General features: G+C 45.3%; 2 protein-coding genes and 1 long non-coding RNA gene across 4 annotated transcripts; all 3 read left to right on the forward strand.

The window, feature by feature from the left end:
• Positions 1-483: 483 nt before the first annotated feature.
• On the forward strand, positions 484-2115 carry LOC120707739 (bidirectional sugar transporter SWEET2b-like). The gene is made up of 6 exons (XM_039992738.1): positions 484-679; positions 787-823; positions 928-1150; positions 1246-1404; positions 1500-1619; positions 1723-2115. The coding sequence occupies exons 1-6, from the start codon at positions 634-636 to the stop codon at positions 1828-1830; spliced, it is 693 nt and encodes a 230-aa protein (XP_039848672.1). The 5' UTR covers positions 484-633; the 3' UTR covers positions 1831-2115.
• Positions 2116-4592: 2477 nt separating this feature from the next.
• Positions 4593-10983, forward strand: LOC120707740 (PH, RCC1 and FYVE domains-containing protein 1-like). The gene is made up of 11 exons (XM_039992740.1): positions 4593-4734; positions 4828-5109; positions 5696-5762; positions 5866-5952; positions 6393-6482; positions 6765-6851; positions 6984-7097; positions 7486-9525; positions 9603-9749; positions 9971-10404; positions 10498-10983. The coding sequence occupies exons 3-11, from the start codon at positions 5745-5747 to the stop codon at positions 10634-10636; spliced, it is 3156 nt and encodes a 1051-aa protein (XP_039848674.1). The 5' UTR covers positions 4593-4734; positions 4828-5109; positions 5696-5744; the 3' UTR covers positions 10637-10983.
• Positions 10984-12228: 1245 nt separating this feature from the next.
• Positions 12229-14412, forward strand: LOC120707741. Of its 2 annotated transcripts, none has more exons than XR_005689078.1 (5): positions 12229-12312; positions 12454-12618; positions 12703-12832; positions 13277-13370; positions 13528-14412. It is a non-coding gene; the product is annotated as an uncharacterized LOC120707741 (long non-coding RNA). The 2 variants fall into 2 exon arrangements; XR_005689079.1 differs by having other exon boundaries at positions 12232-12312; positions 12445-12618.
• Positions 14413-16318: the final 1906 nt, after the last annotated feature.

The raw sequence follows: 16318 nt of genomic DNA on the forward strand, positions 1-16318 counted from the left end.
CGCGCTCAATTGGGCCCGGAGCAAGTGGTGTGGCCACCCAGCTTCTGCGTGGGCGGCTCACGGCCACGAGCTCGCCGTAAAGCGACCTGGCCGATCGCCGTCCACCACGTGCACTTTGAACGTCGGGGAGGAAGAAGACGAAGAATATCCCCATCTCACAGAAAGACAGCTGGCTGCTCATATTTTCCTCTCCAATTTTGTGAAGTGATTAATCCGCGGGTGATTTTTTTTCCCTGCCAGAGAAATACTCTACTCTGTACTCTGCCCTTTTGCCAGCCACCCAAGTGACCAGCAGTTGCATCTTGTGTGGCAAAAAAAAAAAAAAAATCCTGCTGTGCTGTGCGGCATACATGAAGCAACCTGGCATGATTAAATCAAGAGATTTTCTTGTTGAGATTCACGAGGGACATTGGCAGGACCCCAGCAGCAGGCTTACGTTCTGATCACTGATTTAAACCCGACAGTTCACTTCAACAACGGGTGGTTGTAGACTGTAGTGTTGTTGTTGGTGGCGCTCGCAGCTCACTGATTTTTGGCCCCGGGCTCCTACCTATATGAGAGCCCCAGATTTTTGGCACGAGGAGAGCTGAGCTGGTGGGGGGCAAAAAGCGGAGGACGGACGGAGGCGCATTCATGAGCTCCCTGTATGGTATCTCCTGCTTCGCCGCCGGCCTTGCTGGTACTCTCCTCCCCCTCCTCCTTCCTCGCCTCTCTGCTTCCGAAAATTCTCAATTGTTTTCGAGAGGTTGGGTAACTGAGGCTCTTCGATTCCGGTCGCCATTGCAGGCAACATCTTCGCGCTCGCCCTCTTCCTGTCGCCGGTGTAAGCTAGCATACTGAATTTTCCTCTGTCTTTTCTCCCCTTCTGCTGCTCTGCTGCTTTCCCTGGCCTGATCGCGGCTTCGCTGTTCTCCCGTGGCGTGCCAGGCCGACGTTCAAAAGGGTGGTGAAGGCCAAGTCGACGGAGCGCTTCGATGGGCTGCCCTACCTGCTGTCCCTCCTCAACTGCTGCATCTGCCTCTGGTACGGCCTCCCCTGGGTCTCCGACGGCGGCAGGGCCCTCGTCGCCACCGTCAACGGCACCGGCGCGCTGTTCCAGCTCGCCTACATTTCGCTCTTCGTCCTCTACGCCGACAGCACCAGGACGCGGGTAAGATGACGGGCCCAACAACTCTGTCTTCGAAAGCTTGTTTCCTTCTCCATTTCCGCAGGAGATGACCTAGTTTCCCCGCCCCCTCCCCACAGCTCAAGATCGTGGGGCTCCTGGCGCTCGAAGCCTTCGTGTTCGCGGTCATCGCGCACGCGAGCATCGCCTTCTTCGAACAGCCGGCTCGGCAGCTGTTCGTTGGCTGCGTGAGCATGGCGTCTCTGATCTCCATGTTCGCCTCCCCACTGGCCGTCATGGTACGGTCTCCTAGGCTGCTCGTTTAACTCCCTGCTGCTCGACGAAACCGCAGTGTGATCACTCTCACGGATTTTATTGCGTCCTGGTTGTTCAGGGTTTGGTGATCCGGACCGAGTGCGTGGAGTTCATGCCCTTCTACCTGTCCCTCTCCACCTTCCTGATGAGCGCCTCCTTCGCAATGTACGGGCTTCTGCTGCTCGATTTCTTCATATACGTGAGCGCTCCATCCTCGTTTCAGCTTGCGCTTCCGCGAACTGACGGCAGCATACACTTCTCTATGGATTTGAACAAATTTTGAGTTTTGAATTCGATTTCAGCTCCCCAATGTCATCGGAGTCGTCCTGGGAGCAATGCAGCTGGTGCTGTACGCTTACTACAGCAGGAAATGGAAGGGCAGCGAATCGTCTGCGCCGTTGCTCGCCTGATCAAAACCGAACTGATCAGTCAGCTGGGTGTGCCGGCGCGCGCTGGGATTCAGGAAGAAAGAGGAGGGCGATGGGTGTTTTCTAGGGGAGTGAGAGATGCCACTAGCTGTCCGTATCTGTGGTTGGTGCAGGGGTGGAACAGAAGGAAAACACATCCATCCGAATACCCTTCCTCCTGAGTATCAACATGTTGGTAGTGCAGTTTTGTTTCGGGATATAGTTGTTGTTTCGTGTTGTGCCAGGTTGACTTTTAAAACTGTGTATCGTAACGTTGCAACTCGCTTAGACAGTGGACATGGGGCGACCAGTGCCCCGGTATACATGGCCAAACGGGCCGCCCGGGCACGGCATGGCCCTAGCACGGCGGGGCACGGAGGCACTGCCGTGCTGTGCCGCGTAGTGGCACCGTGCGGGCATCCCGGCCCAAGCACGGCCCTACGAGGGCGTTGGCGTGCCGGTGCCGTGCCCCTAGGCACGACAGCACAGTAGTAGCAGTCGGAGGGGTGACGGCGGCGGCCGGGGAGACAGGGACAACGGCGATGGCCGAGGAGGTGGGGATGACGGCGACTGCGGCCGGGGAGGTGGGGATGATGGCGACGGCGGCAACGGTCGAAAGTGGTGGCGGATGTGGGCGCGCGGAGGCAAGCCAGGCGCGCGGGGGAGCGGCAGAAGCGGCGGCGGTGCATGAAGGGTTAGCGATGCTGGTGGAGAGAAAGGAGGGAGTGGAATGTGGGCTACTGGGTTGTGTGTTTGTGTGTATAGGCGGGCTGTGAACTTATCTTACCAGGCCTTTTTCGTGCCTTCCCGTGCCGGCCCATTAAGCGGGCCGTGCTCGTGCTCGGGCCGCGTGCCGCGAATGCGACCCAGGCACAGCACAGGCCTGGCACTAGCCCGCTCGGTCATGGGCCGGGCCATTCTAGAGCTGTGCTTTTTTCAGCCCGTGCTAGTGCCAGACCCGGCCCATTTGGCCAACTATACGCCCCGGTAGGGAGAGCCACAAACCCAGTGTGTAAGATGCCGGCCTGCGAGGTGGTCTCGTTTAGGTCCCGTTTAGTTCGCGAAAATATTTGGGTTTTGACACTGTAGCATTTTTGTTGTTATTTGGCAAATAATGTTCAATTATAAACTAATTAAGTTTAAAAGATTCATCTCGTGCTAATCAGTTAGACTGTGTCATTAGTTATTTTTTTCAATTACATTTAGTGTTCTGTGCATGTGTCCAAAAATTTAATGTGACGGGTACCGTTGAAATTTTTGGGAAATAAACGGGGCCTTAGGCATCCGCAGTGGGCGACGATTTGACTGGCGATTTCATTTTTTAATTGATGAACAGTAGCCAAACAGTACTCGCTAGTGCCTTGTTCGCCGCTAGCTCACACAATCGCCGAGGGAACTCGCTCTCACGCGCGCTCTTCCCAACACTTGCCGCTCTCCTCTCTCTTTCCTCCAAGCAGGGTTTACCTTTTCGTTTTTTTACCGAATCCCGCCAATTGCCGGAAACGAAATTTCGTCAAATTTCACTAATTCCGAACGGAAAGAGAATTCAAATTCAAAAACGAAATTCCGATGAATTCCGACCGAAATTTCGGTGATTTCGACCGAAATTCGGTGATTTTCGACCGGAAAATGATGTCAGTTGTGATTTTCCTACTGTTCTCGAGGTCAAATGAAAAACTTTTGAATACCAACTTTGTTCAGTTTTTCGAGATCTACAACTTTTGTTTCAGGAACTTTTTCATTTGAGCAATGGTTTGAAAGTTATTTAATTATTTCAAAAACTACCAATTAAAAGTCTTGTCATTTCATGTGACAACTTCCATTTTCTCTCTTAGGCCTCAACTAGACTTTTATTATTCTTTTTATTGCGGATATGTCTATAAAATTTCAGGGATATTGGTTGAGCTAATTGAAAGTTGTTTTAAATCTAGGACAAACATGATTTGAATTGGTTATCAATTCATGTGAATTGGTTATAAATTGTAAACCGTGGGTTAAATGAACTTTTGCCCAAAACCAATATTGTAGAGTTTTAAATGACGAACAACTTTCGTGTTCAAAGTTTTTCGAGTTGTCACGACGCCGCACCGAGCTGCTCTACTACCTGCGGAAAAAAATTTATTTGACTGACTAAATCTCCATGTTTTTGATCATGCATGACACCAATAAGCTCAGAAAAACACCTAGTTTTTTATCATATTTTTCCCAATTTTTTACAATTTTTTTTGAATTTTACAAATTCAAAACGAAAAATACTGAAAAAAACTGAAATTTCACTTCCCGGCTATTAACGGAAACGAAATTTTTACCAAATTTTGCCGAAAAAGTAAACCCTGCCTCCAAGTCGGCAGCGCAACTCGCCATTCCACTGCGGACGCCCTTAGACGGCAAGCTCGCAGCTCGGTCCGCGGCCGCTGCCTGTCACCCTGCCGGACAAGGGGCCTCGCCAGACGGAGGTCTGCAATCTGGAGCAGGGGAAGCTAGCTGCTCCACGCGCCCGTGTCCGAGGTCGCCGTGCTCCCGAGCGCCCCGCATCCACGGGGATCAAGAGAGCGAGAGAGAGACCAGCTCGAAGCGTCGGCCGCTTCGTGGAATGCGGCGAGACCGATCGGGCTGGCCTCCACGGTGTCAAAAGCAGTCCACGTAGGACCGTTGCGTTAATGTACCCGGCAATCCGGCACTGACCGACCCATTTTTGTCAAATTTTCCCGGAGAAAAAAAATACTCCCCTCCCTCCCGTGTCGCGACGCTCGCACTGGTCTCTCTCTCTCTCCGTCTGCCTCTCGCTCCTCCGCCCACGAAACCAGCCGCTATTCTCGTCTCCATCAGAGAGATCGTCCCATCCTCCCCACGGTCACCGGACGACATCTCTTCTCCCCAGCGGATGCCCGGCCGGACATCTGATCGGTGAGCCTCCGATCGATTCGACATTTCACCCCGGTTTTGATTGCCCGCGCCGTCCAGGCTCGTCCTTAGCCAATCGTTCGTTTTCCGCCGCAGCAATCTGCCGTCACGCGGAGAACCATCGCGCCCGCGGCCTACCTCCGCCGCGCGTCGGGGGCGGCATCCGGCGTCCATCGTCGCGTAAGGGACGGGCGTTGCAGCATTCACGTTCACGTCCAGCCATTGCCGCCTCCGTTGAATGCGGCGGCGGCCCGACGCCTAATAATCTCCTCGCTAATGCATCCGACGCTGTCGCTGGTCCTCTGAACGGTTTTGCTCTCCATCGAGGTGGAAAGGATTGGAAATCGTTCCCAACTTGGATTTGGTAATGGTATAAAGGTCGATCCTCCATCCCCTCTTGTTTCTTTTGTTCATCTCAACAGGAAATTTTGTGGCCGGTGCCCTGATTGGGTCTAGATTGTAGTTTTTTCGTGCTATTTGTTTCCTAAATCGCATGCATTTCGGATTTGCAGTCCGCCAAGCTAACACCAATTCAAGTTAAAAATTTGATTTTCGTAATAGTTATGAGTGAACGTTACCACCTAATCCAATCTGTGAGCATGAGACATGTCCCTCCGATGCTCCACCATTTTTTGGCCATGTTAAGATGGATTAGCTATTAGTTTTCACGCCACGAGCGGCTAGTGTTGTAATGGTGAATGTCTGGGGGTTAATGCTATTGCAATTTGCAAACGCTAGATTGTCAGCACAAAAGTTTGGTGGGGTTCTTATGGTCCAATCTATAGTTCAGGGAATGACACTATTTTTCCATCTTTGGATTCTGTCTTGGGCTTTTTGGTATTTTTTTTAATTGCCAAATCATTTGATGCCAACTTCTGTTTCTGAAAAGTGAAGAATATATTCATGTGACCCATTGATACTGACATCTCAAAAGTTTACATTTTTTTTGTCTTTTTTGTTGCAGTTGTGGATGAAAAGAGCTGGAAATAGGATGTTGACTTGTAGCTGTTTAGATGACACCAGATGAAAATGTGCGGCTATAGGCATAAATATGATAATTCATTTCGCTTTATTTTTAATTGCATATGTGTCAAAACTTCTGTGATACTACATTTATGTTTCATTTTTCTGAAGGCCCTTATTACTCTAAAGAAAGGTAGCAAGCTTATCAAGTATAGCCGGAAAGGGAAACCCAAGATCCGTACTTTCAGAATTTCTAGTGTAAGTTCATAAGCACATTCCTTTGATCTTGAAATGTTTTTGTTTGTCTTGAGCGCACAACTTATTCTTAGACTGAATTATTTGAGACATTCTGAAGTGAAACAAGGTCAAGGGAAAATAGCAGAAGTAGGAAATGCTAAACTAAAAGCAACGATGTGCTATTTGTTAATGTGGATGCTATAATATTATTTATGCTGTTAACGGATGAGTAAAGTGTTTATTCTCTTATTTTTATTTCAATGTATATGTTTCTTTCAATATTACATATATTAATAACCTTCACAAGCTGACACTGGTGTTCACATTTATGAGATTTGTATCTGTAAAATCTGATTACCAATATGATTGAGGGATTATATTTACAGTCATATGCATGTGCCAATTGCCTGACATGGGAATGCTGTTTCATGATACTCATTGTTTCACATTTCTTGTTACAGGACGAAACAACATTAATTTGGTACTCTCGCAACAGGGAGAAGTTTCTCCGACTCTCGTCTGTCTCTAAAGTTATTCCCGGACAGAGAACTGTAAGTTTACTATTATCTGAGTCAAATGTCAAGATTTTGCTTGCTAGCATATATATATATATATATATATATATATATATATATATATATATATATATATATATATATATATATATATATATATATATATATATATATAGCCTTAACAACGGCAGCTATGGTTAGAGGAGCTTGTAAAGTGCAATAGTCATTATATTAAAATTTAGCTTACATTTTCCTTCAGGGCATGAACATTTAAATCTCAGTTATACCATGGGCCTAATATGTTTAACTCTTGATCAGGCTGTTTTTAGGAGGTTTTTACGCCCTGAGAAAGACTATCTGTCATTTTCCCTCATATACAAGAACGGGCAACGTTCCCTTGATCTGGTAAAGATAATTTTGTGAGCTTCTAACCATTGATTGGTGCAAATGCTTTGCATTTGGAATTATTGATAGATTAAAACTATGATTTATGGTATAAAGATAACAAATGTAGCGTGAATTTCTACTATTCTGTAGATTTGCAAGGATCAAGCTGAAGTTGAAGTGTGGTTTTCAGCACTTGAGGGGTTAATAAGTTCATGCCGTAAAAGTTCTGTTGATGAGCACAAGGATAGAGTATCGTTTTCCGATGTGAGTTTGTAAAAAAAAATTACTGTTTCTTCTGTAAGCAGTTTGACTTATGGTTTAATTTCGCTATGTCAATTTTGGATGTTGTTATGTTATTTGGAAGACGCATTTGATGTTCAGTTCATATACTGTGTTACCCGTAGTTACACTTGGAGATGATTTTTTAGTGAAAATAAAATAGTTGCATGTTTGAAGCACAAAGTTTCAATATTGATAGTCACCTCTATGTTAAAATACATTTTCCTCTGAAGAATGAGCGTCCCCTTTCACTTTCAAGTTTCAACCCTGTAGCTATCAATACTAACCCTATTCTTTTTAGCTGGCGATTTGCAATTCTCTTTGATTATGAAACGTGGTACCTTGTGATCTAATATGTTCTTTTTCTTTGCAGGAAGTATCATATTATCAGGATAGTTATTCATATGATTCAACACTAGATATTGCTTCAAGTATTTCACGTAGTTTTCACACTGCTGGTTACTGCAAAACCGATTCTTTTAGCTTAAGAAGATCAGATGCTGGATCTGATCGTGCAAATATGATAAGGACAAGTGGTGCGGATAGTACTCGACTTAGTATTTCCAGTGCCCCTAGTTCTTCCAGTCAGGGTTCTGGAACAGATGACATAGAGTCCCTTGGTGATGTTTATGTATGGGGTGAAGTATGGACTGATGTGGCCACATCAGATGGAAACACAAGCTCATCATGCTCAAAAGTAGATGTTTTGATTCCCAAACCTTTAGAATCAGATGTTGTCTTAGATGTTAATCAGATAGTATGTGGTTCAAGGCATGTTGCTCTTACTACCAGACAAGGGGAGGTGTTTACATGGGGTGAGGAAGTTGGTGGGCGCCTTGGTCATGGAACTGATGCAGATATAAGTCGTCCCAAGCTTGTTGAGTCAATATCTGTGACCATAGTTGATTTTATTTCATGTGGAGAATTCCATACCTGTGCTATATCTGCTTCCGGTGATCTGTTTAATTGGGGAGATGGTTCATACCATGCTGGATTGCTTGGATATGACACTGGAGTTAGCCATTGGCTTCCAAAACGTGTCTCGGGGCCCTTAGAGGGGCTTCAAGTATTATCTGTTGCATGTGGCTCGTGGCATTCAGCTCTGATCACATCGAGTGGAAAAGTTCACACATTTGGTGATGGAACATTTGGAGTTCTTGGGCATGGAAACCGTGAAAGTGTTGCATACCCAAAAGAAGTAGAAGCCTTGAATGGATTTAGAACGGTCAAAGTTGCATGTGGAGTCTGGCATTCTGCAGCAATCGTGGAGGCTACTGTTCAGACAGGCATGAATGTGGTGTCTAAGAAGCTGTATACCTGGGGTGACGGGGATAAGAATCGTCTTGGACACGGTGACAAAGAAGCTAGGCTGATTCCTACCTGTGTTCAAGCTCTTCTTGAGCACAATTTTCATCAGCTCGCCTGTGGACAAAACATGACTGTTGCCCTTGCTACATCTGGTCATGTGTATACCATGGGTAGTGCTGACAATGGTCAGCTCGGAAATCCAAAATCTGATGGTAAACAGCCTTGTTTAGTCAAAGATAAACTAGGTAATGAGTTAGTTGAGGAGATATCGTGTGGAGCTTCCCATGTTGCAGTTTTAACGTCACGAAGCGAAGTATACACATGGGGCATGGGGGCCAATGGAAGACTTGGTCATGGTGACATCAATGACAAAAAGACACCAACCATCGTTGAAGCACTTAAAGATCGACATGTCAAAAGTATATCATGTGGTTCAAACTTCACAACATGTATTTGCATACATAAGTGGGTGTCAGGTGCAGATCAGTCAGTTTGCACAGGTTGTAGGCAAGCATTTGGTTTCACAAGAAAGCGACATAATTGCTACAACTGTGGGCTAGTACACTGTCATGCTTGTAGTTCAAGAAAAGTGCTCAAGGCTGCTTTGGCACCAACTCCTGGCAAGCCACATCGTGTATGTGATTCATGTTTCCTCAAACTGAAGAATGCAGATACCAACATCAACAATGTCAGCAAAAGAAATGCTCCTACTCGTCGCTCTATTGATAGCAGAGAAAAGCCAGAAATAAGGCCTTCCAAGCTTGTAGCAACACCGTCAGCGGAACCAGTCAAGTGTATGGAGGTAAAATCAGCTAAGAGTGATGCGAAAGCTGCAGAGTCGATCATGAAGGCATCTCAAGCTTCGGCTATACTACAGCTTGGCTTTGCTGCCCAATTTGGTGCGCTTCAACCCATGGGAATGTCACCAGCGCTAGCTATGTCACCTGCAATGCCAGCATTTTCTTTAGCACCTCCATCTCCATACACAAAGAAAACAAAATCACCTCCTGCTGCTGCTATTCCACAGAGCTCTAAAGTTGATTTTGATCACTTGCAGAAGTCAAATGAGTTGCTGAATCAAGAACTTCAGAAGTTGCAATCTCAGGTAACCACAGTGCTGTATTTTACTTTCTACTTTGTCACAGGAAGATGCTTTCTTTAAGTATTGTGTTTTCAACACAGGTTGACGATTTGAAACAAAAGTGTGAAGCCCAACATGAGCAGCTTCAGAAATCAGATAAAAAAGCTAAATCAGTTGCCTTTCTGGCTGCTGAAGAATCCACCAAACGTAACGCTGCCGTGGAGTTTGTTAAATTTCTAGACAATGAGGTACTGTTAAGATTTCCATTTATTTTCATAAGCTTGTGTTTTGTATCCTTGATATTATGGATTTACATAATATGCTCTGACCTGAAAGATAGTGTTTCCATTCATGGAATCACCTTTTTTAGTAATTGGATGTAAAGGTAATCATCCACATTTGATGAATAAATCTATCACCTGTTTTATGTTACTGTGTACATACATCTTAATCTACCACTATTGTGCAGCTCAAGGGTCTTGTGGATAAACTGCCCAGTGATGCTGTCAACAGCATAAAAGCTTTGCAAGTTCAGACGCATTCACTCCTGAAGGAACAATCAAGCCATCCGTCAGAGCTCATGAATACAATGGAACGTGATCATCTTCACCTGTCTAGTGGCGGAAGCGGAAGATATGATTTGGCCAGTCATAAGTCAGGCGGTGCAGGTTACTTGACAATGTCACAGGATGGCAGACCTGCTAGTGGCTCTGCCATTTCCATCACTAGCGAATCTCCATCCCATCGCTTCATGGAAAACAGTGCAAAGGCCCACGGTGATGTTGCCCCAAAGCATGGTACCCACGGAGAAGTGCAATTAATTGAGCAGTTTGAACCTGGCGTCTATGTGACACTTATCCAGCTGAAAGATGGCACCAAAGTATTCAAGCGGGTCCGATTCAGGTAACTTTCCCCCCCTTCAGTGGAATAAAGACATTCTTAAATTTTGAATTAACACCTAAATTTTACTGTCTATTGAAACCTCTGTCCTTACAGCAAGAGGAGATTCGCGGAGAATCAGGCTGAAGAGTGGTGGAGGGAAAACCAAGAGCGGGTCTTCAAGAAATACAGCCATCCAACTCAATCAGCTCATGGAAACACGACCTCTTCTCATGAGGATGAACATCATCCATGACCTCCATCCAAATCAGGTCCACAAGGTCGTCGAATACACGCCTCGTTGAGAGTTGACAGGAAATATCTGCTCTGCACTCAGGAGATATGCCTGGAGGGCCTCTTCTAGGAGCTTTTATTATGTCTAGGATAAAGACATGATTTGTCGTTGTTTTATTCTTTATTCTCCTGTACCTTGTAGATTAGTAATTTTCTACCTCGTCTTTTTTACCCTGTTCAAACTCCCTTCTGACTTATATATTCATGTTCAAAGCCACATAAGCTGACCACTCACCTGGTTTGCTCTAGGCAGTTACTCTTGTTGATTACGCCGGACTGGCTGTTGACGTTATGAGTCCTTTTGGTTCAGATGATCAGATTTCACTGCGTCTTCATTATGTGAATAAAAACATAATTGTGATCAAGGAAATTGGCCGTGACGGGAATGGTGCAAGTGATATAGGCTCCAATCAGATAGCAGGGCACTCCACGGGCTGGGTGACGACCTTGGTCTGTCTCGCCAGTTCGTCCGGAGTCTGTCCAGCCACCTATCTTCCCAGATATTTGTGACCCATTCTTAATAATGAATGTCCCATATCATAAAGGGAACGCATCAGGTGTAAACCAACCTCTCTGTGCAAACTATACAAACTTCTCCGATGGTCCAGATTGAAGTTTACATAGTTTGCACGGAGAAGTTCCCTACCATAAAAAATCTCGTTTGACGTTTATAAGGCTGGCCTAGAAATGAGAGTTGCCGTTTTCCATTGTGCTTGAGCTAGTGGTTTTGGTCTTAAATACCTATTCCGTAAAATCTATTGCCATGTTCCATCTATTGTTAGTAGGTGATAAAGCCATTTACTGAGCAACGCTATCTTTTTAATATCCAGGTTGTGAATCTCTAGTCTCCCTTATTCTTTTAGTTGACACAGGATATTCCATTTGGTCAAATAGTATTTTCTTGTATGATCGTTACAGACTTAACAGTGCTAGAATCGAGACATGAAGTAGTCTAGTTTTTTGAGAACGCCCTTTATATTGCAAGAAGGATATCATGTACATAGGTAGGCTACCGAGTACTGAGTTAATCACAATCAGTCTTGCAGCTGTTGACAAATTTTTACCCTTCCAAGTGCTTAGATGCTTCTCAAAGCGCTCAACATTTGGTAGTTTCCTGTAATGTATCGGATACCCAAATATTGTATATACTATACACCCTGGAGTTTAGCCCCTTGGAGAGATTGTGCGTCCGCGGACTGACGCGTGGCGAGAGACGCCCGACGCGGTTCCTGAATTCGTTGCCGTCCCCTACCGCGGGCCCTCAACAGGGTCGGTTAATGCCGCGACCTTCCAGCAACCGCTTCACGGGGGCGTCTGCGCCGGCCCGCCGCGGAGCGTCGCTGTCGTGTGGGGGCAGTCGTCGTCCGCTGCAGCGGTCTTCCAAAAACGGTTCCACGAAACCCCTGCGCCGAGACTCCCACACCGTCTCCCCTTGCTGGGTCCGAGAGGGTTCCGCTTACCATGGCGTCGTGGGCCGCCGCCGCTTCTCCCTCCGCCCCTTTTCGTTTTCGCCGTCCTCTTGTGGAGGCGGTTTAGGGTTTTTCAAGGGGGGGTCCAGCCCGCCGCCGCCGCAGCCGCAGCCCTACTCCGACCGCTCCGATTCCCGCCGCGATTCCTTCTCTTCGCTCCGGCCTTGCGGTATGTTCCAGATCTCGGTGATTAAGTCATTTAGATTGCGCGGCCGTTCTTAGATTTGATGCTCACCCTTTCATTCATGTTCCGTGCCGCCCCTCCATGCCTTCTTCTCCGCGCCCGCGCTGTCCCCGGCAGCCCGTGAAGCTGGATTTCGGCGTGGTGGTTCCCCTGCTTGGAGTGTCGCACGGCACCCTCGGTCTCTCTCCGCGCACCCCATCCCCAGACCCAGATCCCGTCCTTCGTATGCAGGCTCATGTGTTGCTGGCCATGGAGGTTGGATGCTCCTCCTCGCTCACCTCTCCGTAGCGAGTAAGTACCCTCAAGCCGCCATCCCTGTTGAGTTCAAGGCCATGCTCTCACCCTAATCCTGGTTGCCGTAAATGTCGACATCAGATCTGGTTTTCCTGGTGGCAGCGGCCTAATGCTCAAGGTGGATATGGATGACGGTGGTCCGACACTCCGTCTCTTCCCACAACACCTTCCCGGCGGCCCCTTGCTCCGGTGTTCTGCTTGCCTGTCCAATGTTCGGTCTCCCCCTCTCCCTCTCCCACTAGCAGACTAAGACATATCTTAATTCTCTCTTTTCTTACAAATTAGTTTGAGATGATTCTTACAAATTAGTTTGGGATGATTTCGTATAAACACATGAATCTTTCCCTTTATATTTTTGAGGTGTGGTCTTCCCCTTGGACGTAGCAATCATCCGTCAATACCAAATTGCTAGATGGACTAGCTAATGGCTTTACTGATTATATCTGATACATAAATATGCTTCTGTATGAACCTTGCTGTACATCTCGGAACTCAAAGAGCAAGCTGATTAAGATATCTTCTGATTAATATGGGTTATGCTTTGAGCTTCTAGATGAACATGTCATGAACCTCTCACCTCTGTACATCGCATCTAAGAATATGCTGAGTACCATTGGGGTATGTGCTGATTATAATCTGTAGCTTGCCAATTCAGTTGTGCAGGTATGTTAGAGCATGGAGCTACCGGCTGGGTTATCCACTGTACTGTCGTGAGGACACACTAAATTTTGTGACACCCCTTTTGCTAAGTAATGTTTGAGCCTCCCTTCATGGTGTTGTTTCTACAATCAGTGATTAATATTCATGGTGGCCTGCTGAGTACAGCATTACCAACATTATACCAATTTGACTGCCAGTAATTTTGTACACTGAATTTTTGTTTAATAACCTCTTATCCATTTCTAGGTCTTATTTTTACATGGACTATCTGGAGCACCTAAGAGTCAGTGGTGTGAATTGAGCTGCAGAAATGTAGTTATGTACTTATGTCATAGTCAGATTAGTGTTATGCCTACCTATGCATCAGAGACAAACTAAATAAATTGGCTATTTTGTACATTGATAAGAAATGATGATTGAGGTGCAAGACAGTGCAGCAACCATATGCAGCTATGCGCCTTATTCTTATTGATTATTAAATTAAGTCATTATGGATTTTATTACATATCTTTCTTTGCAGACTTTTACCCCATGAATTGCAATCCTAATGAGCAAGAACCATGAACAAGTTCCTTTTTTTACGATTTTTAGGTGCAGCCATGAAATTGGTATGTGGTATTAGTTTTGCCTTTCATTCTAGAAGTTTGGCCCTATGGATCAAAGGTTCCTTTCCTTTCCTTTCCTTTTCCCTTCTCATTGCTGGCTCCCATGCATGTTCTTTGGTTTTAGGAAGTGAGGTGGTACTCTTGGTTTTCTTTAATATTCTAAATGGCTACAATTATGAGACAATGACATAAATTTTTTTATCTCTGTACCAAAAGTATCAATATCGTCTCATGCTGTAATATGTTGTCTCTTCGACAAATTGAGTGCTGATTCATTTTCAGGTATCAGTTCAGAGGAGACCGACCAACTATAAATGGCCTGGTGCCCGATCTAGAGACCCCGTACTTATGCCGCTATTTGTGCTTTTATTATTTACATTTGTAATTGACCTATCTTTGTTTTGTCTCTACAATGAATGATTGCATAGCTTGCCAACATCTTTGAGCTCTATGGCTGTTGCAACTTGATACCTATGTGTCCTGTATATTAGTTTGGTCTACCATAAAAAAAACTTGCTTTTTGTTATTTGAACTGTTTGACTTTGCAGCGGATGAACCGCCGCAGGCCAAACACAGCTGGCCTACGGGCGCGGCGTTAGCGCGCCAATATTCCTAGTACTACATAATTGGAGAAGTTCCAGGATTGTAACAAAACAACTCCCTATATATGTTGGTTCATGATTTTTTTTTGCTTCACCAAAACATAAAAATTCAATCTTACGAAAGTATATTTTGAGTCCTGATAGTTGCTCAAAGGTACAAAGCAGTAGCTTCATGTTGTGAGCTTTCTTCAGGTCATGTTCTATAAAGAGGATGTGTCATCTACATATTAAAGAATGGATAAGCCCTCATCATCATCTACAAAATGAGGCAGTGAAGAAGGTTACTACATATTGGTCCAATTGGTCAAACAATGTCCACCGTTGATTTCTCTGCTCCTTTCCAAACTAAAGCTCTCCTTATCAAATTTTGTGCGAAGGTCTCCATCTGAACAGTGCTAGTGCTGGATTTGATTTGTTTGTCAAAGAGCTCTCCTGGCCAATTGCCACACTGACACTGGTAGTACTTTATAGATTTGATTGATTTTTGTGAAGTCAGTCGCAGAAAGTGATGACATTGTCGGCCAGTGACATTGATCCACGGGTTTACCTTTTTCTTTCTTTCTTTTTTTTTTTCTATGAGGGGTAGCAGACACCCTCGAGAAAAATGTTGGTATCAGCGACAAGGTTCCCAACAGGAAGCATCTCTGAAGTGCCAGCGTTCGCATCTCATCGGACTCGGGCGGCAATGCCAACAGAGGGTGCTTGGATTTGGCATACTCGACATTTTTAACTCGCTCAAGATTCCTGCGGGAGAAGGGAACTAATCCGGCCGTAATGTCACGTCACTTATGGGTTGTTTGGATCCATATGCTAATACCTCAAAGTAAGTTTAGTACTACCCAAACGGGAATGCTAATGTGGTGGGCTAAACTTTAACCAAGACTCAAAAACTTTAGTAAAAATATAAATACTAATTGGTGCTAAAGTTTAACACTCAACTTTAGCTCATCAAACATACGGTAGCTTTTCTTTGGATGGTCAGTGGTGTGTAGCTCATCAAATATTTTAAACTTTGACTATAAATATATTCTTTTGAGGTTAAATTTGAAAATATGAAAGTGATGTAAGTAGATTCACCTTGAAATATAGTTTCGTATGTAAAAATATATATTGATTATATTTTATAAATTTTTATAGCAAAAGGATAGTAATCAAAGTTATTTTTGGATATCGTGTCGATGTCCGAAACGACTTCCTTTACCAATCTGGAGGGAGCACCAACACAAGCACAGCCTGCCCCACGCGCCTACAATGAGTCCAATTTGACGAGGGCGAACAAGCAAGCAAACGACGATAAGTAGACGACGACGAGACGGGCGTGGCCGCGACACGATCGAGGGGCGATCAGTGCTCCGATCCTGATGGGGACTCATCGCGACGAGCCTGCGGCAGCCCTCTTCACGGCCGCCTTCGCGGTGATCTACTTGTAAAGATACGCAGTATATTTTTCTACGTTTTATTATCATGTTGGATCAAATACCCGGCCGCTTCCTGACCAAGACATTCCAAACCACCAAACTAAATTTCAGCATTCGTTCGCCTTATTTGCTCTAGGCAGCAAGTGTGTTGTAGAAATGGTCAGATTGGCTGTTGACGTTATGACGAATCTCGATATAAAATCAGATTTCACCAAGCACTTAATGATGATCGACGATGTAGGTATTTTTAGAACGGGAATATATCAGGTGTAAACCAACCTCTCCGTGCAAATTATAAAAACTTCAATCTGGGCAATCAGATCAACATCCAAGGAGAGATGCGCAGAGAGGTGGGAGGGGGGATTTACAAAAGTGTGATTACCCAATTCAAGGGTGGGTCCAGATTGTAAAA

Source organism: Panicum virgatum, chromosome 5K (genome assembly GCF_016808335.1).
Source record: "Panicum virgatum strain AP13 chromosome 5K, P.virgatum_v5, whole genome shotgun sequence".
Lineage (NCBI taxonomy): Eukaryota > Viridiplantae > Streptophyta > Magnoliopsida > Poales > Poaceae > Panicum > Panicum virgatum.